Below are 23,613 nucleotides of genomic sequence, written 5' to 3' on the forward strand. Positions count from 1 at the left end.
GCTCAGTGTGGCCTGTACCAGTGTTTGAACCCTTCTTTGGGTTGGGATTTATTCCCTCATGCAGCCGTGAGGTCATGAGCTGTTGTGGACCAAGCAGCATTTTCCCCCTTGTTCTTTAACCCTCTTGCTGATAATACATCTTTAATAGAAGTTGTTTTGTAATGTACTAAGTAGTTCTTGGAAATTGTTCAACTGTACTTTTACTAGTGTGAAAAGAAATTGTGTGTTCGCTTTCACGTCGCTGATGATGAAACGTTATTGTTCCTTTGATGGTTTTCTGGCAATTTGTGTTGCTGCTTTACTTAGCTCCTAAATTTTTAAGAGCACAACAGGAATTTCACCAGGAGCAACAATAATTCATGAAAGATCATATTAGCTCAGTCAGCATCTGGTAAATAGCCATTTAGCAAATGAAACACCAGGTATCGCGAGCACAATCGTATTATTACACATTATTGCGATTTTGTGTAACGAGCAATTTCAGAAAGACGTTCTTAAATGTTTCTTAGATATTACTACAAATAATAAACACCTGTCAATAACACGCTTAATATCATCTTTTCTTTCAAGGAAGAAGCATAACTTATAGCCAAAATCATTTATTTTTTGTCTTTATATAAAGCTGGTCACAGAGAGAAACAGACATTCATTTTACAGGTTAAGACAAAACAAAATGCGACCTGTTTCTAAAAAGGAGCCACAACAAAACAAGGCAGCTGAAAATGAATGGCGGAGGCCTAGAAACAGCTAAATTGGCAACAGAACAGCAGCGGACTGAGAGCTGGGCGAGGTTGACGGACGTCTCGACCGAAGGCGGGCGGCACTTAGACTGTGGAGGACATTAGGAGACCAACTACCGTTAGCACAATTTGGAGTAAAAGCAGTGTTACGCTCGAGGCCGATTTGCTAACATTGCTACAGTACTTTTTTTTCCTAACTTCACAGTCATATTATACGTCAGTAACCCTGTATATTAAAATGAGACAAACAGATCCAGTTCATGGTGGTGGAATAGAAACGGATGCTTAGAAAACTAAATATCGTGAAATGCGCTTTGTTACTTGTTAACCGTCACTGCTGCTGCAGCCTGGCAGCTTTGAACTTGGACACCCTCTTTGGAGCTGGCTGTGGCGGGGAGACGTCCGGAGTCACCTCCTCCTGCCTCCTCTCCAGGATGGTTGGCAGAGCTGGCGGCGCGATGGTCAGATGGGGGACGGTCAACGGCATCGGGTCCTTTTCTATGACCGTACCTGAAAAGGCCTGAAGAGGACGGAGGCCTTATCACCTACTGTGATTTAGACTCAACGTGCCGCGTCAGACAAGGCGTGCGTCTGTACCTCGAACCTGCCGGCGGCGTGCGTTGGCGGCGCCGCCGCCGCGGGGCCGTCCTCCTCGGCGGCGCCGTCGCTCGTGTCGCTGTGCGTGGCCTCGTCGTGGCTGAAGCCGCGGCCGATGGCGCGCCGCTCCTCGAACTCGGCGGCGCTGCTCTCGCTCGTGTCGCTGCACACGCTGTTCTCGCGGCTCCGCGACTTCAGGATGGACTTCCGGGGGATGGGCTCGCCGTTCCTCACGTCCACGAACAACCTGAGGGAGACCACAGTGAGCCAGTGGCCCGGCGACCCACCGCGGCGGACTGGAGGCCCCCCCCCAACGGCTTCACCTGTAAATGTCTGCTGGTGTTGTGATTTTGTGGAGCTCGTGGCCGTTGGCGTGGCCGTTGCGCTTCTTCTTCTTTGACTGCTCCTTCTGCTCTTTCCTTTCGCTGAACTTTAACGTGGTGTTTTTGCGCGTGTTGATCCTCACCTGAAGCAAAACAAAAAAAGAGGCTTTAAAAAAAGTCACAGTAACAGAATTAAGGACAAAAGATCAAGTGAAGCCAATCTGACCTTCTTGGGTTCAACTGTATGAGAAAAAAAGATGGTGGGCAAACAGCTGCCTTCCTCCTCCTCGTCGTCTTCCTCTACTATCCTCGCCCCATGTGTTGTTTCTTTGCTGTGAGGCACAGAGCTCCAGCTTGGCTTCAGGCTCAGTCCAGTTACAGGAGGTGCAGCCTCTGTCTCCTTGTCCTCTTCTGAAGACGAGGATGACGTGTCCTCCCCATTCATGTCTGCATTATCAGATAACCTAAAAGGTAAAATCGCAAATGGGATCCTTTCAGTTTTGGGTCAGGTTAAAGTTCCAAAAACCACTGGGCCTTTTCATGTACCTGTCCTGCTCATCTTGTAGCGCCTCCAGTTTCTCGAGTTCGTCCAATCGAGCCCACAGCTCCTCCTCCGTCATGGCGCCTTTCCTGCTCTCTCCGTCTCGGCCCTCGTCTCCATCTCCCTCTTTTAGATCAATCAGCACATCCGACTTGGGCTTAGAGTTTGGTTTGTGAGCGATTCTTTGCCTTCCTGTTAAAGAACAAGAATAAATATGGAACTTTTTCTGTGCCCTAACTGTTAAGTTGAATATGGTGCAGAATTAGACAACGGGTTAACAGTTTTTAGACGATTACATGTAAAATGGAGGCAAAGAAAATGGTACCTTTAGTGACAGCAGTGCAACTGTTTTCGACTTCCTCTTTGATGTCAACATAGTCCCCTTTACTCTAAAGAACAAGCTCAGTCAACACATGTTCTCCCATTCATGCTTAATGCAATATTTGATCTGTGAGACAACGCAACGTACGGCTGAGATGGTTTCCAAATCCTTTGCAAACCCAACTCTGGCTTCAAAGTTTTTCATGGTTTGAGACACAGCGTCAAGTTCACGCTTTACATCTGCAAAAAAATTGTAAAGAAAGAAAATCGTGCATTAATGTCAAAATTAAATGCAAATGCAAGAATTGGCAGCAGACCGACAAAAAGCCACTGGGTGAAAAAACAAAAAAAATTATGTCTGCAGGCGAACAGAGGTTTCAATAAAACACTTAACGTGACAATGACACCAGCTGTGAAAGAGTTAAAAATCTAAACAAGTTGGGGGGAAAATCTTTTGAAAAATGATGACACAAACAGTTCATAATATCTTTTGCCCTGAATGCGACTTCGCATCATTAAATCTTCACAACAATTAAGCCCTTTTACTGATAGCAGCAGAGGGCCCTTGTTTCCATGGCGATCGGGAGCCCCTCCAGTCAGTGCATCCACTGGAAGTGAAGAAAGGTCAAACACAGAAGGCCTGACAACTCCGCCACTGTCTGACACATTTCAGCCAGCTATGTTTGTATTACAGCACTTAGCTCTGTAATAACAGGGTGGGCAGGGTCAGGAGATGGGGGGAGGGAGGAGGGGGAGGTGGGGGAGACAGACGGCTGCGGATGGGCTGCAGCAGCACATTTCTGCTTCACTAAACATTCTAGTAATGTTCACATCAGAGATCGTTACTTGGGCTTATTTGACTTGATATGAGTTTTTCAGTCTTAAAATGAGCAGCAGGGAGAAGGCACAGGAAACGCAGCCACACGTAAACCCTGTTCCAATTCACACTTTTTTTTTTCTTGCTCTTGATAAAACACCGATGTTACACAGGCAGGACTTGATTCGACGTGGAGATAGTGGCAGAAAAGCATGAATTTCGGTCACAGTATTTACAACGGCTGCAGTGGCAGCGGTGACCTTTGATGCATGAGTGCATGAGGACGGTGACAACAGCGCCGCGCAACACGGCCTTGTAGCCTTATGAAAGCAGGTGCACTGCACAAACACTGGCGTTTTACAATCACGGCATCTTCACAGCACTGACACAGTTTCTTCTGTTATCCTGTGGTGTGTCACGCCTGTGCTCAGACCAGCCCTCAGACCTGCCAGATGCGGTGCACCACCGCCCTCTGCTGGATGAAGGGCACCACTGTTCGCCGAGCAGTCACTCACGTGTCATCCGGTGGTCGATGAGCTTCTGGGCCTGCTTTGCAGAGCACTTGGTGAACCAGTTGTCACCGAGCAGGACCGTGACTTCGTTGGTGTGCACCAGCTTCCCAGGCATGAAGGCCAGGGGCCCGAACGGCACCTGTCGACGGGACAGCGGATCAAAGGAGAGCGGACGTGGAAGCAGTTCCACAAAAAAATTAATGTCTACCAACTTGTATTAGTTATAGTGTGACTTTAGTTGAGTTTAGCACTGACCATGATGTCATAAGACAGCTGATCTGGAAGCGTTTGAAGGCGGTCTTTCAGGGCTTCATAGTCACCTGACACCTTCTTCCTGCAAAGTCATAAATTCAGAATGGAATGAAGTAGTAAGACACATATTTGCCCTCTTTTTATGTTTTGTTTGTGAGCGCTGTCTTATAAAGCGAGTGTTATCCTGTTTGGATTTGTGTGAGGACATGTCAAAATGGGAACACTGATATTTCATCATTACAGATTTCATGTGGGGGAAATTAATCGCGGAATCAAAAGCAACGCTTTACATCTTCCAAAGCCGGAGGAGGATTTAATGTGCCCGATTTAGAACTGTATCATTTTACTTTCAGCATGCAGCTAAAATCACAACAGAGGAGCAATAAAATAATCATCTGCCCTCAAAACCCTGTTTCACATAAACATGTAAGGAAAAAAAGCGAATACTGCAAACTTTAAATGAAAACTTATAGTACTCTGAGCTAATACAATTTCCAAAACCACTTCGTGGAAAACTTTTCCATAGACTACTCTCAACTGGATTACATGGTATTGTAGCTTCATTTAAAACATTTGGTTTATTACAGATTGTTAGTTATTGGACATACTGATGCAGAATGTCTAAATTAAGATGTATTACATGGAAGATAATAAAGCCTGATACAGTGAGGTGTCTGGGGAGTTGGATTACTTCAAATCTGTAATACAGTTATTAAATAATAATGATTCACAAATAATTGTGTGCATTTATAGAAGTGCCATCACAGCTTACACTGGGTAGAACAACACACACAGCAGCACATAATGAGTGAGTCTCACCCTTGAACCAATCAGATTATTTCAACAATTTCTGGTTGATTGGTGAGGATTTTATTTATTTATTATTATTATTATTTATTATTATTATTATTATTATTATTATTATTATTATTATTATTATTATTATTATTATTATTATTAATGATAATATCATCATTATCATTTTCATTTAATGATATTAATATATATTATTGTTATTAACAATAATAGAGCATGACAGCTGGAGCAGGCCAGGTAGTAATGATCAGTTGTGTTCTACATATTATAAAATAAACTATAAATTGATTATTTGAGGCATTTAAATTTTATAACAAGGGGCTAATATTGGATTGGCCACAGTGCACAACACGTAATAGAAAAAAAAAGATTAGAAAAACTGCTCCTTGAGCTGCAAAAGCTCACTGCTCAGTTTATTTGTACTGGGGTAAACCAAACTTTCCATTACTGTTAATGATGTCATACTAAGTTGGACCCCTGTGGTACCAGGTGGTCTGCATGCAACATCCCGCTCATTACACCACTTGGTCCATAAATCAGTCACACCTTTAACCTTTTAAAGTCCTTCAAGTTTACCATATAAAAAGCAAAGACAGGCTATTAGGCCAGAAATGACTTCACTGTATCTGTTTGTCAGAGAATCCGATAACTTTGAAAAGGAATCAATCTTGCTCTTATGAAAGGCAGCACTGTCACAGCTTTGTTTGTTCATTCATGTTGTAATAGCTTTGAGTTTGGCCTCTACAGTTAATGAGGCATAATTCTGTGCGGCATTGATGTTTTACATTTGAAGTACCAGCTCTGGACGGGCCCTGACCAATCAGAGGCATTTGTTTCAAGTATTCCACATTCAGTCTGCATAGTCGTACAGTTGCAGAGGCAACAAGGGCCTTTTTACAGCACACAAGCAGCCTTCTGATTCCTAAACTCCCACAGTGTCTTTCATGTCACGACGCAGTGCTGGATAGACAGTTACCACTTAGTGGACAACATACGATGTAAACTGAGCTTAACCAGGAACAAACAAAACACTGAAGGCAGCTTTGTCCAAAGAGCGCGTCTTTGATGCTTACCAGTGCTGAATCCGACTTTCACAGTCTTTCACCACCTGTTTCAGGAAAGATCTGTTAAATATCGATCACAAGGACATCTGCATTATGAGGAGGAAAGGGCAGCTGAGGTTACTGCAAATACTAGTGTGCAAACACACAAGTTCTGAATATTTATTCAGCAAACAAAACACCAGAGTAAAATCTGAGAGGTTGGAAATGAGGACAAGTTTCAAAACATTCAAGCAAACAGGACATAGATACAGATACTCCAGTTTTACCTGTGGTTTCCAGATTTTACAGCAGCCTGCCTGCAGCATTACACGTCAAATGTCTGGCTACTTAACAGTAACAGGATGTAGAATAAGAATAATAACAACATGCAGACTCATGACTTGGAGGATACCAGTTGTTTTCCTTGATCCTCACTCACGCTTGAAGATCTTCCTCTACCATATCCTGAAGGAAGTGCCAGAGTCTTTTAGCGAATAACTAAGATGTTCTCTGACCTCTTGTTTTGGGGTTGATCATTTGGGTAAAGCTGCAGATTTGTAATTCTGTGATCCCTGATAAAGACTCATTAACGCTGTAATTCATATTTGGACCATGTGTTCCAAAAACACGTGTTCTGCAAAGAAACAGTTTAGTTTTTTTTAAGCTTCCTTTGTCCCCACACAAGTGATGGGAACTGGGATGCAATTAAGGTTATTGGACCCTAGCTACTGTTACATGTTAGGACAACTCGGACTTCCTGGTTGAATATTTACAAAATTACAGGTTGTGTAGGTGATTTGCTGCACATTAGCCAACAGCTGCTGCTTCTTCTGCTAGACAGGTGATTAGCAACTTGTACACACTGCAAAAGTCAGAAAGTGACGGAGAGCTAAGGATCAAGCGAAAGACAGAAACAAAACCAAGAACAGTCCAACAAGAAGTTCAACATGCGAGTGGCTGCAAAAGAGGAAGCTCTTAGAACATGCAAACGCAAACAACACACGTATAGATAACACACATACACTACAATCGGTGCACAAATGTCTATAAATGCAAATAAACATCCTGACCCATTTGTTAAGAAACCCCCGTGCGCCGCGTGGCCAGTGGGGCTAACGCTACCCGCTGCTTGCTAGCCAGCGGAATATTTCCTGTCAGCTGAGTTCTTTACCTTCTCTTGTTCCTCGCGGATCCTGACAACTCCGCCGAGTTGCTCTAAACTCATCTGACCTTTTTCGGTCATTGTCACCTCAGGTGCACGAACGGACTCTGAGGTGTCGTCTGAGCCCAAACCAAAGCTCAGTTGTTGTGAGTCCTAAAGAAATGTTTATGAATGCAGCAGCAGCGATTCCTTAGAGCCGTCCTGCTCGTGTTCATCAATGGGGCAGTGATAGTTATCCGCACGCTCGAAAGTGATATCATCTCACACTCTCATTTCAGGGTTTTTGCATGATTTCCAAAAATATCCACGGTTTAATATCCCAAGATTAGCGGATACTCCTCGTCACTCTCGCTGCGCCATGCACGTCCGCTGGGCGTCAGGTCACGGAGAACAACAAAGGAAACTCTGCCTGTAGCGTTCATAATAAAAGACCTACATTGCACGAGTTAAACATTTGATCGGAAAATGTGTACTTCCCTAAACGAATTAAAACGTTTGGGGATACATTACATTTTGTTACTTTGTGTTTGTTGCAGGGGGGTAGAAATTGTTTATTTTTAGTTTGGTTTAATACGCTTATCTTGAAAAGAAAAAGACACTTCCTGTTGTTGACTGATATGACGCGAACTTGACGAAGCTCGTCCTCCGTGTCTCCCGGTGTATTATGGGTAAATGTGGACGCGCAGATGTAAACAGACATACTGCAGCGAGGTGTTTACTGCTGTAGTGAACACCAAACAGTGACATAGATGATAAACACAGTTATTTTTACACACAAAATAAGCTGTAGAGTTAAACTTCCATAATTCAAAGATTGATCTTTATGTTGCTAATGTATAAAATACAGGCAACACCCAACTATACTGATTAAAAACTCGTTTATGGTGTTACTCCGTCAATACGCTAGAATACATTTTTAGAAAGATTAAGCAGGTAATATCTATAATGTATGCTAACCACTTCATAACCAACTTTAAATGTCGTAGTTCAGGTTATCATAATTTATTTACACAATAACATTCGTATCTTCTTTAATAATTGGTAATATACTATAATAATAGAACGATAACTGTAACGTAAAGCTAAGCACCTACTGGGAGGTTTTGACAAGAAGAAACAACTGGATTGCTCGAGTGTCCCTGAATGCAGCATTGTTGTTTTACCCATAAAGCGTTGCGGCCATAGTCAAAAGTCATAGGCAATCATCAGGCAAGCAGTAACCGGGTGACTAGATCATTACTTCAGCCTGTTTAGAACATCATATCATTAAAAACATTAAACTATAAGCATTGATGTGGAAGGTACGTGAGTAAGGTTTATTGTGCTATTAGATCTCAGGCTTTTCTATGTTATCTCACCTCAGTTAGTAACGACCAACAGAAGCTTTAGCAAAAATCTACACAGCTGGCATTTATTATTTTTATTTTCAGTCTTTCTTGTTTTCTAGTTATCTAATTAATCGTCTTTGGATTCTGATTCAACCACATCTATTGCATTTTAAACCTCTTGGTATTGCTGTTGGTAAGTGAAACATGCAGCTTCCTCTAATTTATAGAAACATCTATAATTATCATTACTTATGACTAAATATAAACTGGAATTCAGGTTCACAATTCAAATCCAGGGCGGCACGGTGGTGCGGTGGGTAGCACTGTCGCCTCACAGCAAGAAGGTTCTGGGTTCGATTCCCGGAGGCGGCCCTGGTGCCTTTCTGTGTGGAGTTTGCACGTTCTCCCCGTGTCTGCGTGGGTTCTCTCCGGGTTCTCCGGCTTCCTCCCACAGTCCAAAGACGTGCATTAGGTTGATTGGCTTCTCTCCATTACCCGTAGGTGTGAGTGTGTGAGTGAATGGTTGTTTGTCTATGGACTGGCGACCCATCCAGGGTGTACCCTGCCTCTCGCCCTGCCTCTCGCCCGTAGCCAGCTGGGATAGGCTCCAGCACCACCCGTGACCCCGCACTAGGGAGTAAGCGGTTAAGAAGATGGATGGAATTCAAATCCATTGTCTCCTGCAGGTGGTGCTGTTGGAGGCCTTTTGGGATGCTGGCTGACCAGTGGACAGTTCAAACCCCTGCCTCAGATCATCATGGAGCTCAGCCCTCAGCAGCAGCAGAGGCTTTACGAGGACCTCATGGTGATCCTGGGTGACATTCAGTGGACAGATATCATTCAGTTAACAACTCTGGTGATGGGCAATCAGACTCTAAAGCAGCAGCTCACAGCTGCTCTAATCGGGTTTGTCACCAAAGAGTTACAGGCAGAAGTGCACTATGTGGACTGATAGCTGTGGAATCCCTGGAAAGGACTGATCAGAAGGTCTAGCGCTCAGGATAATGGAACCTTTCAAATAGAATGTGAACGCTTTGTCAAACTGAAATTTGAAACAATTTAGTATAAAGTTGCTCACAGCAAGTAATACTCCTGGTAGGAATTTACACTGATTACTAGGTGTTCAAGTCATTATCGTGAATTTCAACAGCTGTACAACCAGAATATTTTATTTTGAGAATTACTGTGAAAATTGATAGTTAAATTAATGGTTTATTTATTAAGTGTACTTTTAAAAGTTAACTGACAGCAGAATTAAGTATTGAGTGCCAACGCTGCTTTTTCATTTCCACTCAACAAGTGTAATAATGTACCATCTGTGTACAGTATATTGACATGTGGCTTTAAATGACTTTCAATAAAAACACTTATCAAGTTTCATATAGCACATTTTTCCTCAGAATTAAATCGATATTTCACTAAGTATAAAACAGTATTAAGTATTAACAAAAGGAGTATTACTATATTCCATTCTAATTTCACAACTGTAAATAAACGCATGTTGCAGAATATTTCATTAGATGTAAAGCATATTCACCCACAACAAAATAATAAAAAATCTTTACATCTATAAAGTGAGAAAATCCAGGAACTTAATCATACAGCTTGAAATCTCTTTATTTGTTAAAATACATATTTATGTTACTCCCATCTCCTACCACATTTACAAATCTTTATCCAACGATCACGGTGTCATCATCAGGGAACTCATAGTAGGGAACCTCAAGGTTCAAAGGAGCAGGTCCCTTTCTTATTCTCCCTGAAGCATCATAGTGAGAGCCATGGCACGGACAGTAGTAGCCTCCAAAATCCCCTGCGTTAGCGATGGGCACACAGCCCAGATGGGTACACACACCAAGAACGATAACCCACTTGGGGTTGATCACTCTATCCTTGTCATGCTGAGGGTCACGCAGCTCCGAGATATTCACAGCCGTCTCTGTAGAAATTTCCTTCTCAGTGCGATGACGAACAAACAGGGGCTTGCCTCTCCATTTGAAGGTCATGTTTTTGCCTTCGGGGATGTCACCCAGCTTAATCTCAATCTTGGATAAAGCCAATACATCAGCTGATGCACTCATGGACGAGACAAACTGAGTGACAATTGTCTTGGCTGCGTAGACGCTCACGACAGTGGTCGCCCCAGTGACAAGGTAGGAGAAAGCTTTTCTTGAGGCACTGCTTTTCTCAGAAGACTTGCTGGGGTCCACCACCTCAGGGCGACGGTAGTCTGTAAAATCAGGAATCTTGATGTCTGTGTGAGCAAGGCGGATTCCTGCAGGAGCTGAAAATGAAATAGATGATGCTAATTTGGAGAAGTCAGCAGATCACGCTCAATGGCTATGCCGCGCAGCTCAGTAGCTGGCTAGCACTCGTTTCGCAGTCTTACCAGCAGCAGGGCCCAGCTCCTTGGCTCCTGAGAACACCCGATTCTTAACCGTGTGTTTGGTTGCCTGCAAGTACGGGGAAAGAACCCCGCAGCGACAGGCGAGTGACATCATCTCTGCCCAAAATTTTATACCGTAATCCCACCGCTGGGGACACGACCTTGCGCGTACAAATTTTAGGTGCACTCCGCTGATCTGCTTTACCAGGAACCTGCACCTCCTTACAAACGTTCCGCATTGGAGATCTGACTTAGGTGTCCTGTGCGTTTTGTTAATATGCAAGCTATTCTCGGAAATAATACAATCTCTCTTAATAATTTGTAAAACTGGCACGGTATTATTATTATTATTTGCATCTACATATTGTTACCGTGGACAATCTATATGTCATAACGTATATTTCCAAATTACGTACAGGCGGTTTTAAGTCAGCTAGAGTTAGGGGTCCTCGTGATGTAAACATGGGCCCTTTCTCAAACTAAGCTGACGAGCTACACAATGGTAACCTGAGAAATAAAATAAAATACAATGAAAATGAAAATTCCAAAAAGAAAACTATTCCTCCTTATTATCTTTGCATATGTGGCATTTTCACTTTATGCGGCGTATAATGTCTTCTTCAGTTCAAAAGTAATCTCGCGCGTTCACAGGGTGGTGAAGAAAGAAACAGGAGGACCCGCGGGTAATTTTTCGTAACGCTGACACAATCTTTAATGTGCACGAATAAGTGGTTAAATGCTGTTTTCGGTTTATCTACACATTTGCTGTCAAACGTAACGTGACTTGTGTGTTATATTTGCAGGAGGTGTCAGAGATGGCGGTGCTGTTGCTCCATTTTTAGCCGACGAGTGGAATCCGTGGGAGGACGAGCAGGTGGAATATAACTCTGCTCTGAGCAAAAAAAGGGAGGCCTTCAAACAGTATCTAGGTCGTATAAATGAGAAAAAATCCAAAAGATACAAGGTCCAAATCTGGGGGAAAGCCGCCATAGGTGAGTCATGATTTTATTATAGATCACTGAGCTGCGGGAGAGTTTGAGCAGTACTGTAATCATTTTTTATCCACAGGAGCTTATTCTGAACTGGTACTGCATGTTACATACACAGGAAATCAAACATAATAAATGGACAATACAACAACAATTAAAGAAACTGTTCATGTAAATCGACCCTGCATTAATTTGACCTTAGACTCTCACTTCTCATCAGTTCTTTAAATCAATCTGTTTTTTTTCCTCAGGGCTTTACCTTTGGGAACATATTCTAGAAGGACCTCTTAAGCCTACAGACAAGGTAGCACAATGGAGGGAGGGCGAGCTACAGTCAGGAAAGATTGATTTTAGGTAACAATTCACAAATGGAATGGAAAAAAATAGATAAAAATAAAATTCAAATCAGATTAATGTATCCTTTGTGTCTCCGCTCTCAACTTTAGTTTCTACACGGGTCCTGCTGTGGTTCAGGGTCATGTTCCTCTGGATATGAACAGCCTGGTTGTGGTTCTGAATGGCCGGGAGCAGCAGAAGGTGTCCTACTCTACACGATGGCTGGAGCATGTTCAAGCTCTAGTACACTCTCACACAGTGGCACATGTAGCTGTGGTTCTGTTGGGCAATGAGCAGTGCAACAATGACTGGATTGGCCCGTATTTAAAAAGAAATGGTGGCTTTGTGGATCTGCTGTTTGTAGTGTATGACAGCCCCTGGGTCAATGACAAGGACGTCTTCCAGTGGCCCCTTGGTGTTGCTACGTATGTCATCTCTCTAAGCTTATATGTATATTAGTGTGCAGCATCGGCGGAACATGAATTAAATAGTTATGTCTATTTTTTTTCCTTGCAGATACAGGCAGTTTCCCATGATCAGGCCAAATGCCCAGCTAATTACCTCCAACAGACCATACCTCTGTAATTTCCTAGGTACTGTTTACAAAAACTCCTCCAGAGAAACACTCATGAAGGTGCTGAAACAATCTGGCCTTGATCAGGAATGTATCACCACTGCCAGGGAGAAGTAAGTCATATATTCATTCATTTCATAGTATTGATCATTTAGAGGGGATAAGACAGATTCCATAGCTGTTAACATAATATTGTCATCATGATGTCTTAAATAGTACTGAGATCTATCTTGCAAATTTACTGTAGAGTTATTTATTAATTTTGTACGGCCTTTCCTTAGGTGGCTTCCTCAGGAGACTTCAGACAGTCTAAGACGTTATCAGACAGCTCTGGCTCAGAGTGAGCTGACTCTCTGCCCAGCTGGAATCAACACCGAGTGCTACCGTATCTATGAGGCCTGCTCTTATGGCTCAGTGCCTGTGGTAGAAGATGTAATGACAACGGGCACATGTGCAGCAGGCCACAGCTCCCCGCTGCGTCTCCTCAAAGCTGCCGGAGCACCATTCATTTTCATCAGTGACTGGAAAGAACTGCCAGCCATCTTGGAGAGGGAGCGAGGAATAAGTCAGGAACAGAAGGTAGACAGGAGGAGGAGACTATTGGAGTGGTACGCTGGTTTTCGTCAGCAGATGAAGGAGAGATTCACTGACGTCATTGAAGAGTCCTTCTTCAAAGGTGGCTGACTTCAGTGCTTAATTAGCTTCCAGAAGATAAAATAGGGTAAAATTTCACATTGCTTTAATGTGTTTTGTGGTGGGTGGAGAAATGTGATGTACTACTGGCATCGTGAACATGGTGATGTTAAGTGTAATATTCTTGTGCAGGTTTTTAAAGAATAATTACTAATACAAGTGAAGTTCAGTTTGAGTCCCATAAAGGGCCTTATGGCATTACTGTGTACTTATTATCTAAATGTTCACAACTGTGGAATGTTAGGCTGCCTTTGCATTTCAAAGTCATGTATTATTTTCAGGTATGTTTTTTATCTGTTTGTACCTACTTAATATCGTGATTTTCAGAAAACTCTAAACTGTTAGGTGTAGAATTAGATGGTGTATTTTAAGGCCTTGTTTCAAAATGGTACAAACATATTTTTTGTACTGTGACTGCCTGGAAAATGGATATTTGTGTTGGTGTTGCAAGTCTTGCTTTTCTGGTCCAACAAAACACTAAATGTATGTTTTTTTCTATTTATTTTAGTGCTGTGCAGCATGATTCTTTTTAAACTGTGCAATAAAGTAAAGCGTCCCATGAAAAGTGAGTGGATTTGATTGATTATCCAATCTTCCCCGGCAGATGGCACTGTAGACCAGGTCATTTCCCGGTTAGACTAGTGAACTTACATATGGAAAACTTAATTAATTAATACTTATAAACTATTTTTTAAATATATTGGGACTTTGACAGGTACACTTATATTAATTCTAGTATATATGAGTGCAGATAAACTACACGGGGCCCTCATGCGTGACTAATTCGAGTATTTCTCATTATATGAAATCACGGTCGAGTTATTTTGTAGCAGGCTATCAAGGAAAATCAATATGTGTAAGCTGCAAAAACCCTTTAGACTAAGTAAGTGCTTAAGTTTGATCCAATACTTACGTGGACACGTCCGTCCACCAGCTGCGTGTGTGCAGATCCCTCCCTCCTCGCGATCCCTACCTGCTTCCAGCTGCTTGTGTGCTGCAGTCGACCTGTCCTGTCTGCTTCTGAGCCTGAAGAGAGAGAGAGGCCGTCGAGGGAGAGCGAGCCGCGGGGGAAGCCGTGCGTATCCGTGTGCTGGAGTCCCAAACTGGAAACCAGTACCAGCAGGCAAACACGTACCCGGTCGATCTGAATGGACTTTACAACCGCCAGCTCGGGCTGATTGCACTAATTTACACGGCACGGTGAAAAACCCACCTCGGAGACCCTGAAACTTGCGTGAATGTTTTCTTCTTCGTCGTCGTCTTCGCCGCCGCCTCCGTCTTCTTCTGTGGTAGCAGCAGCGCTGTTGCGCCGCTCCGTCCGCTCCGACAGTTGAGCGGATTCACTGGTTGGAGCAGGGTTGTGGATCGGGCCCTGCTGCATATCCGCCGCTTTTCCAGAGGGACGAGGAACAATGAAGGACTAAACGTCTACTCCTCGCTCCAAGTCGAGCTTGTTGCACAGTTCAAAGCTTTTCCCGGTCTCATTTTGATTTGCGCTTCTTCTTCTTCTCCGCTCTGTCGCGTTGATTTTTTCCCCCCGTCCTGTGTGGGATGCCTCGGCTGCTCTAAGGATTCCGCTTGTTGACAAACTGTTTCCCCGAGAAGTTTACAACAAGTACAGGACGCGAGGAGACAGAAAATGTCCACACCGAGGTTCAAAAAGGATAAAGAAATCATCACGGAGTACGAGAGTCAAGTAAAAGGTGAGGGAGAGGGACGTATTTCGACTGGGAATGCGCGTTTGGAGCCGCTGAGCTGGGAAATACTAATTGGTACCAGGCTCGTTCTTCACTACCTTCATTCAAGTCCTAGTCGCTGGTGATGCGTTACATTACAAAACTAACTAATGTTAAAAAGTCAAATCTAGACACAACTTGGAAAAAAGCGTTAAATTACTTGGTAATTGTGTTGTTGTTATGCACATTTAATGGGTAAATGGTTCAGGGGGTGCTTGGTCTTTTTCCTTTTTGGGGGGTTTCGCACGTGGAAACCGAATGAAAGTGCTCAGGAGGCTCCTCGGTGGCTCAGGGGGATCTCTGCTTTTCACAGCTTTAATCTGTTTAATCCAGGTTGGACTTCCAGTCACGTTAAAAGCTTGACCCGCCTCACATTTTACCACAGCTAATTGGTTTAATGAATTCTGCTATGTTGGTGTTTTCAGCAACCTGTTACTCTGGCCGTGACTGTTCTCTCAGCTAGCTTCGAGTTAGTGTGAGGCTTTGTTCCACAGCATTACAGCAGGATCATGTGGCTGCAGAGAGGAAGTTCCTCAAGTCAGAAAACACGCCTTTGTAAACATATAAACATTTAGTGTTTTGATTTTTAGGATCACACACACTAATGTGCACTGCATGATATAGAGGCGCCATTACGATTCCACCCCAACTTATCTTGCGTCCGCCGTCTCCGCCGCGGCCCCCTGTGCATGCAGAGCAGAGGTAGTTTAATCCCAGACAGACCAGCACAGGAAGGAGGCAGTTGCTGCTCCAGGGTAACCATAGGGATTTGGCCCCCAGCCAAGCAGCTCTGTTCCTCAGCACCGTCGGCTTGCTGAAATACCACCCATTCACGTCCCCGTATCCAGCCTCGGACCCAGTGGAGGGAGGGGAGGTCCGCGGGGGTCGTGGGGTTTCCGGGCGTTGGGCAGATAAAAGAGGGCACCACCATCAGCAGCAGCGCTCGAGGAATTACAAGACTGCATGTGGCTGAGCGCAGGCACTCATTTGCTCAGGAATGTTCAGCACCCCTTCTTCCCTCTGCGAGGATGACTAAGGGCTTTCAGCCTATAATAGAGGATGATGCACAGTCATAGGGGATGCAGAACCAGAGATGGCGAAGCCTCCCATTTGTCACGCAGAACTCAGCAGGGTAATAGCAACAACCTGATGAGAATAGCTGTTGCTGGATGCGACTACTGTTGCTTCGGTAAATCAGCGGTGAAGCCTGTTTGTTTGTTAGGGGGTCTGATTTAAGTTCAACGGTTGATGGAAGGATGTTTGGGAGGGTCCTTTTTTTTCCTATGGGTTAACATTACAGAGACCCTGTTCGAGAACATTCGGATGTCAGCAGTTAGTAGTGGAAGACATGCATTATAATTCAGCCAACATTATATATTCAGTTGCAGGGGATTTATTTTTTGATTTTTCAGCGTTTTCTAGAGTTTGCAGTGATAACGAGTGGGCTCACATCTGCAGTGGAGCTGTGATAGCCAGAGGCGGATCCTAGTTAACAGACATTGATTACTCAAGAAGTAGAACAGAAAGCAGCTGGAGCCAGTGTTTGATCCTTTGCTGTCTTACTGTGTCTAATTCTCACAAATATCTGGCACCCAGTTTGCATCAGTTTTTTTCTGTAATAATACTGATCCCTTGCCTGCAGCCCTCTGTCCTGATTTTAGGACATGCACGTCGTCTTCTGCCATCATTCAGTCAACTGGCAGCATTTCCTCGCGACAGGCATTGTTTCTGATACTCGCACACGTTCGTGATTCTTCAGAGTCATGACTCAGAGGGATTGCTTTTCAGTTCAGAAGATGTTAGGTATTTAATGTACTTTTCTGTGGGCACTGTCTGAAAGCCTCTTTACTATGGCTGACACTACTGTTCAGGCCCGACTTGTCATTCAGCTGACATTCATTACTTAAGTACTATCCCACAGCCTTTTTTTTACCCTCTAATAGAAGAAATGAAAGTGCATGTCATTTTGGCAATTCAAGGAAATCAGAAAGTACACTGAGACTGTTCTGGGAAAGAAATACACTATTCTGGGTCATGGATCAGGTTAAGTGGGTGCAATCACTGTAATTTCAAAGCAGTTTCAGGAGGATTGTAGTTGCTTTGGTTTTCTCTGGATGTGTGTGTGAACATGTGAATTGAGGTTGTGTCTTCTCTTCAGCACCGTGTTGGGTTGATGTCTGATTGTGGCTTGCTGTTTGTGGCCTCAGGGCCCTGACTCTGAGCAGCACCACTTGAACCTTTTGACAGTTAAACTCTTCTGAATCTTAAAAGACTTGCCCCCCTTTGACCCGCCCCGCTGCCTCCTGAAAATCAGAGCCCTACCCCTCTGCAGATTCAATGAGGGCGAGTTGCCCGCATGCTTGATTTATGAGGCGCTTTTTTGTGATTAGGAGGTATTCGCTTTTATATATATATATATATATTTGCATTTTAAAATTCCGTTAGATGATGAGCATAGAGTTGCATAGAAAGTCAAAACAGTAATTCCAGCTTTAATGGGCCGTTAGTGGATTTTAGACAAATGAAGCCGAGGTCACCTAACTTCTGGAGCGTAGAGGGGGTGGTCTGTAGCTTCCATCTTTGTGACACGTCTCCTGGCTCATCTTGACAATACACCTCACCGTGACTCTTTGTGGAGGCTTGATCAGAGCAAGCAGCAGCTGTTGGACACGTCTGTCTTACCTAATCGATCTTTAACCAAACTACTGTCATTGGGAGTGATAGGCAGATACAATTTAGCTATACTTTCTTCTTTTTTTAAGCCTGTGACTTCCATCCTTGGTGACTTGAAATAGCCTCAATATGTTTTTCCAAGTAGCTGATGATGACGCTTTTGACGCTGAAACGTGTGGTTTTACACTTGCTGCAGCCGTTAAGCTCCAGCTAGCTCCCGTCAGTGGATGCTTGGTAAACTGTGATGCTCTGCCTGTAACAGGTTCCTTGAGGTGCTGATGGAGGTTAGAGGCTGAAGGACTAATGGAATCCTAACACCTCTCAAAGCTCTTCCCGCAGCATCGCGCATCACTTCACACACTTACCATCTGTTTCTGGAGCCCCTCCTATTACTGCGTGTGCGTGTTTCTAGTGCGTTGCCACCCAATGGCATGGCGCTTGGTGTGTGTCTGAGCATGTGCTTGCATTTGCACGGGTGGGCGAATGGTTATTGACAGCACCATCTGCAGCCACTCGCCCCTCTTTGCAGCTTTAGGGAAGTCTGCGGAGGACATCTCTCCGCGTTCCCTGCTGTGCCTTTCATGGCAGCCACAAAGGCCACATGGAAGCCCCTCCCCCTCCTCCCCCATCTGACCCTCACCTCTCCCTTTGAAAAAGTTAAATCAACTGATGCAAAAGTCAAAGATTCTTTTTAGTTAGAATCTGCTGCTCCCCTCCCCGTCTGGAGGATCCCTGTGTGGGACCTTAGTGTCCGTTAATGAGCTGGATGAGAGTCAGCGTGGAGCTGCACTCCATTAACTAATGGAACATACAGGGTGTTAATGGATTTGGACCACGATTACGAGAAGAAGCACGGAGGGAGGAAAAAGTGAAAAGCAGAGGATTGGGGAGAGATTTGGCTACTTTCTGGGTAACTTTAATTCCTTTGAAGCACCGCTGAGACCCAGCAGATGGACAGACAGGAAGGCAGACAGACACAGTTTGACCATCAGGCCATGCTGCCGCCTGCCACCCAGTAGGGCCAGATTAGGAGGAAGGCGACTGGGGGATGGGAAGGGGCCGTGTAGGAATAAGTGAAGGCGGAGATCATAAGCCCTGGACGATTCATCCGCCAGATGTGCGCCGGTTACGCGTCCAGTGGCGGCGAAAGCTCTTTAAGATGAGCGCGAGCGAGCGCCGGCGAAGTCTCCCTCCTCGTTTCCTGCGTTCACCTGAACAATGTGGCATCTGCCGCGTCGGCTTCCTCCTTTCTGTGTCAAAGGGTTGACTGGCCGCGGCGATCCTTTCGCACGCTGTGGCCTGCTGCTCCGCTTCACGTACGCTAACACTGTCTACAGTCGACTTTCTGAGTGAGGCTACATGCAGCGGTGATGCAGCAACCTCCCCACTGTGGGGCTAATAAAGGTTTTATTTGTGTTGGGTTTGGATTTTTTTTTAGTTTCCATTGGACTTTTGTGCAGAGCTTCATTGCTGAGGGATGTGAGATCATCGGATCAACTACTGATCTGAGAGCAGTGTCAACAGGATGTAACTTGCTGCATTTACACCTTTGCAGCCACACTAATTTGTTGTGTTGCTGTTGGTGGTAGTAGAATGTTGTTGTGTTGCTGTTGGTGGTAGTAGAATGTTGTTGTGTTGCTGTTGGTGGTAGTAGAATGTTGTGGTGTTCTATTCTTTGCACTTTTTGTGAGAATAGGTCACAGTTTTGTGTAATATTGCGACTTCATAAGAGCAGTGAGACACAAACAAGCACATTTCAAACAGAAGGGAAATGCTCTATTTAGGAACTAAAGGATTGGCGTCTCCTTCTCCCTTAGATTGACTTGAGCTGGCAGCCGCTCCAGGTTTCCTCAAATAATGCAATTCAAGACTATCAGATGTTTGGCTTGAAGAAGGCCTTTCATTATGCTGAACAGTCAGGACCTGACTGGTCATATTTCATCCATCTGACACTGACGTTTAAAAACTGGCTGCGCTGTGGGAAAATGCATCCATTTGGTTTCAAATAAACAAATATACATAATAAATATATAGTCTTAATATAAGTCTTATGTACAGTGCATTAATTACGTTTTTATGAAAATAATTCCCTCCTTCCATCCTTGGTTGTAAACTCTTGTTGCCATCCACCCGTAAAAATGATGAAGAGGAGTTTAATATACTGCTCCGGAGACATCTCTGTGCCACCCCTTCCCCCCTTTTCTTTTCTCCTGCCTTGACCCCATGACCTGAGGGAGGCAGGCTTTGAGCTGGCTGTCCTTACTATCAATACTCAGGGACCACCCCTCATGGAAAGACTGCCACGTCAGGCTGCTGTCCTAAGGGGAAAACGGCATCATAAAAAGAACTGGTCAAAGAAATGTAAACTGAGGGATTCATCCTCTTTGTGTCTCTTTGTGTGTGATTGATTATGCCACAAAACCAACTCCCCTGTCTTTCATATGGAAACATAATCTGGATGTGGATGCCATTTAATGTGGTCACCTCTCTCCACAGTGCTAGTTTTGGTAGTGGATAGAGACCTATCGCACTTCCAATAAAGCCTTATTGTGCGCTGCAGCAGCAGGACGTGGCTGCAGTCGGGTGTGCAGGACTGGCCGGTGTCTGAGCAGCCCCGGGAGCATCTTGTGAGCTCTGGCCTGAACTCTCCTCCACCCCCTCGAGATGGAAAATGGAGCCATAGCTGTGGCTTCAGCCGCGGATGTGTGGGGTGCTTGGGGGGGAGGTCATTTATGGATAAAGACAGCTGCTTGTGACATCACTTAAAGAAAGGAACGAGGTCTATGTTCTCCTTAAACATTGAAATAAAGGTGACAAACATGTGTTTTCTATGAATAACACAATGACTTTATTGTCATGAGATGTGAGTTATTGTGCAACAGATAAAATCTTTATCTGCCCCCCCCCTTGTGCTCGCCAACCTAAAGCCTCAGACCTCAGATTTGCTGCTCGGTTCAGATGGAGCAGCTTTATTTTGTTTACCTGCAGACTGCTCCCTTTCGTCTCATGCATACTATATTTTCTCTGTCTTCAACCTATGACAAAACTGACAACACAAGTCTGTTTTTAACATTCACAAACATAGGGAATGTCAGTAATTGTAGCTCTGTCCTCGCTGCAGTTATGACACCGCTGGCCGCTACAGCTTGTTTACTGTGTGAATGAAGCCCTTACTCCTTTAATATTTGTCCCGTTCAGTTCTGAGAATGTTGGGAAAGGGCTGTGGCCAGAGCAGGAAGCATGACAGAGGAACTAAACTTGCTCCCTAACATCTGTCACAGCTGGGGGCTGATCTTTAGCCCAACAGGTCGTTTAAAGCGTCTGCTCGTTGCCACATGACGTTCCACAGAGGAAGGCTTGTGAATAAGCCCAACTGACGGAACGCAGTAGCGCTGCCTGTAGCCACTGCTCAGTTCTTAGAAGAGCCACCATGTCACTTTATCTGGTGGGTTTTTATTCAGGGGTGAAGTGGACGCGTCGCTCTCTGCAAGACGTCCTCGTAGACTCCTCACAGCCAAATTTATTATACTTTAATAAGCGTAGCATTAGCTGCTGAGCTAATTAGTTTTTTTAGATCAGACTGGTCTGGAAATAGTATGGGGGTTATTATCCTGCTTTGACCTTTTTTCCATAACCCTAAGTAGAGCAAAGCCAGTCCTGCACAAGTGGTCATGGAGGACGCTTTTCATCTTCCCCCTTAATTATAGATTATGATCTGCTCTTGGAGGAAGATGACAACATTTGCTAAAGAACTGCCACAGCAAGGGATTAAACTTGTCTAGCACAGTTCAAAAATGTCAGAGTTCCTTTTTGTATGTGTATGCATGCGCACACTCGCGTGAGCCTGCATACAAATACGCACTCGGCTGCGCCGCGAGCTCACAGACACTGGACAGGCGTCATACATCTTACTTTTTAATCAGGCAGTGTGGAGGAAGCTGCTGTCTCCCCCCCCGGGGTCCTGTGATTTGTCCTGGTTAATGGCGTGTCAGAGGGGTGTGATGCATGGCAACCTGGCTGGGTGTGTGACACATGCATGACCGGTCAGTGGACACACACACACACACACACACACACAGCAGCCTCCAGCTCTCAGCTCTGTGGGAGACAGAAAAGAGAAAGCCCCAGTCTTGCTTTCTATAGTGTGTGGAAACAAAGCGCAGTGAAAGCTGATCTGTGTGTTCTTTTCTCCATTCCCTCCTCTTTGTCCTTCGCTGCTGCGCTTTGAGCAGCTGCCCTGAGGTCAGTCGCATTCTCCGGCCGCGCTGATCTCAGCCCTCATGTGCTAATCCGAACGCGCCGTGGCATTGCCCCCCGCAGCGAGAGCTGCCATTTGATTTCACTGGTCCAGTCCAGAAATTTGTGTTCACACCATGAAGATGCCAGACCTTTTAATGAGATGATCTGACGATCATTGCCCAGTGTCAGACTCGTCATCTCATCACCAAAGACAATCAGAGTCTACTCTTAGTGTCAGCCATTAGTCTTTAAGGGAAGTGGGGGAGAATGGGCAGTTAAGGCTTCCTTCAGGCTAAGTCGAAGATGATAACGTCATGTAACTTTGTCGCTTCCTCCGTATTGGCTTCCACTGTAATTATCTCGTAACCCGGTCTTTGAGGCATCTTCGTGTGATGGATCAGGTTAAGCGTTAGTCTGTGCCTTTTGATATATTGTGAAAGGGGCAGTGGAGGGGTGTCACCGTAGACTTTCCCATTCCACACGGCGGTGAACCAAGCAACAAGCATTGTTGCCCCACAGCCACTCCCTTAGCTCATATTAGGACGTGGATTCAGCTACAGGACGTCAGGAATGTGAGCGATGGGGAACAAAGCTAAACCTTGGTAGTAGAGCTTTTCATTTAAAGTTTGTTGCTGGTGTTTTTCAGCTTGAAGGCCTCAATCTGACATGAACATATAATTAACCTGCCAGGTTTTCCCCCTTTCTTCTTCCTATTCCTGCGTCAGGTCAGGGCCTCTAGAGCTGATCTTTAAGGTTTGAGAAGAGGAATGTGGGGGAAAACATTCATCCGCGCCTCAGGTTAAACCACGGAGCTCAGCCAAGCTGCAGCCTCATTATTATGCCCTCGCAGTTTGTCTTTGTTCCTGCAGATGCTGTTGCATCAGACTGACGGCAAAAAAAAAGTTAAACTTCCTCCAGCACAACATGAATTCCCTCCTTCTTTTAACATTAGCTTTGAGATGTCAGTTTAGTTGTTACCCATGGGATTTTCAGTTGTATTCAGTTTGGGAACTTAAAAAAAATACACAGTCCCTGTGTCTCAGGTTCTCATGATTCATTCAAAGCCTTTAAATTACCATTAAAATGCATATGTGGTTAAAACATGAAAAGTGTGTCATATCAACATAATTATCACTCGGAGTTTAGATTAAACCTTCACTTTGAAGTTTGGCTCTTGGCAAAATGTTAATGGTGGTTTCCTTACATGGAGGGAATTATGTTCCACAGATGCTCATGTTAATGTAATTCAATTTAAATATTTACCATCCTCTGTTTTTTTATTTATGGTCAGTGTAGATGCCTCTAATCATAGTGCCTAAAAAAAAGTCAACAAAATGATGGAGGTTAACTGAGTCTATAGAGCAGTCTGACTGATTTGTATCTCCAGATCTAGTCCAAGTAAGCGATTCTGCTTAAACCTCTAGCTCTTATGCAAACCCCCCCCCCCCCCCCAACCCTCCCGCCCTGCTGTCCTCCACCTGCCCTTAATTCTCTACCCTCAATCTTCAATCCGAGCTTTAGCTTACCCCTCCATG

The 23,613-nt window shown here is 44.5% G+C and overlaps 5 protein-coding genes across 10 annotated transcripts in view; 3 read left to right on the forward strand and 2 right to left on the reverse strand.

Moving 5' to 3' along the window:
* Positions 1–583: 583 nt before the first annotated feature.
* uri1 (URI1 prefoldin like chaperone) lies at positions 584–7,882 on the reverse strand. The gene is made up of 11 exons (XM_029154997.3): positions 7,134–7,882; positions 5,993–6,027; positions 4,107–4,185; positions 3,855–3,990; positions 2,671–2,762; positions 2,527–2,590; positions 2,207–2,393; positions 1,887–2,124; positions 1,661–1,803; positions 1,338–1,584; positions 584–1,260 (listed from the first exon to the last, which is right to left on the reverse strand). The coding sequence occupies exons 1-11, from the start codon at positions 7,203–7,205 to the stop codon at positions 1,072–1,074; spliced, it is 1,482 nt and encodes a 493-aa protein (XP_029010830.1). The 5' UTR covers positions 7,206–7,882; the 3' UTR covers positions 584–1,071.
* A 534-nt stretch (positions 7,883–8,416) lies between these two features.
* zgc:112052 (protein C19orf12 homolog) lies at positions 8,417–9,832 on the forward strand. Its single transcript, XM_029153702.2, has 3 exons — positions 8,417–8,425; positions 8,555–8,645; positions 9,139–9,832. Exons 1-3 carry the CDS (start codon positions 8,417–8,419, stop codon positions 9,402–9,404), a joined length of 366 nt encoding a protein of 121 aa, XP_029009535.1. The 3' UTR covers positions 9,405–9,832.
* Positions 9,833–10,051: 219 nt separating this feature from the next.
* Positions 10,052–11,068, reverse strand: LOC114858006 (cytochrome b-c1 complex subunit Rieske, mitochondrial-like). The gene is made up of 2 exons (XM_029154999.3): positions 10,842–11,068; positions 10,052–10,736 (listed from the first exon to the last, which is right to left on the reverse strand). The coding sequence occupies exons 1-2, from the start codon at positions 10,951–10,953 to the stop codon at positions 10,126–10,128; spliced, it is 723 nt and encodes a 240-aa protein (XP_029010832.1). The 5' UTR covers positions 10,954–11,068; the 3' UTR covers positions 10,052–10,125.
* Positions 11,069–11,216: 148 nt separating this feature from the next.
* On the forward strand, positions 11,217–13,995 carry rxylt1 (ribitol xylosyltransferase 1). The gene is made up of 6 exons (XM_029154998.3): positions 11,217–11,521; positions 11,642–11,830; positions 12,079–12,181; positions 12,274–12,588; positions 12,680–12,850; positions 13,019–13,995. Exons 1-6 carry the CDS (start codon positions 11,368–11,370, stop codon positions 13,419–13,421), a joined length of 1,335 nt encoding a protein of 444 aa, XP_029010831.1. The 5' UTR covers positions 11,217–11,367; the 3' UTR covers positions 13,422–13,995.
* A 408-nt stretch (positions 13,996–14,403) lies between these two features.
* srgap1a (SLIT-ROBO Rho GTPase activating protein 1a) overlaps positions 14,404–23,613 on the forward strand; it is a 53,046-nt gene continuing 43,836 nt past the window's right edge. For 2 of the 6 annotated variants that reach the window (XM_055509996.1, XM_055509995.1), the window contains exon 1: positions 14,404–15,133. In XM_055509996.1, coding sequence (XP_055365971.1) covers positions 15,070–15,133 — 64 coding nt within the window. In that variant the 5' untranslated portion in view covers positions 14,404–15,069. The remainder of the gene's footprint in view (positions 15,134–23,613) is intronic. The other 4 variants (XM_029154995.3, XM_029154991.3, XM_055509994.1 and 1 more) reach the window with 3 other exon arrangements.

The sequence above is a fragment of the Betta splendens genome, chromosome 6, assembly GCF_900634795.4.
Source record: "Betta splendens chromosome 6, fBetSpl5.4, whole genome shotgun sequence".
In the NCBI taxonomy this organism is placed as follows: domain Eukaryota; kingdom Metazoa; phylum Chordata; class Actinopteri; order Anabantiformes; family Osphronemidae; genus Betta; species Betta splendens.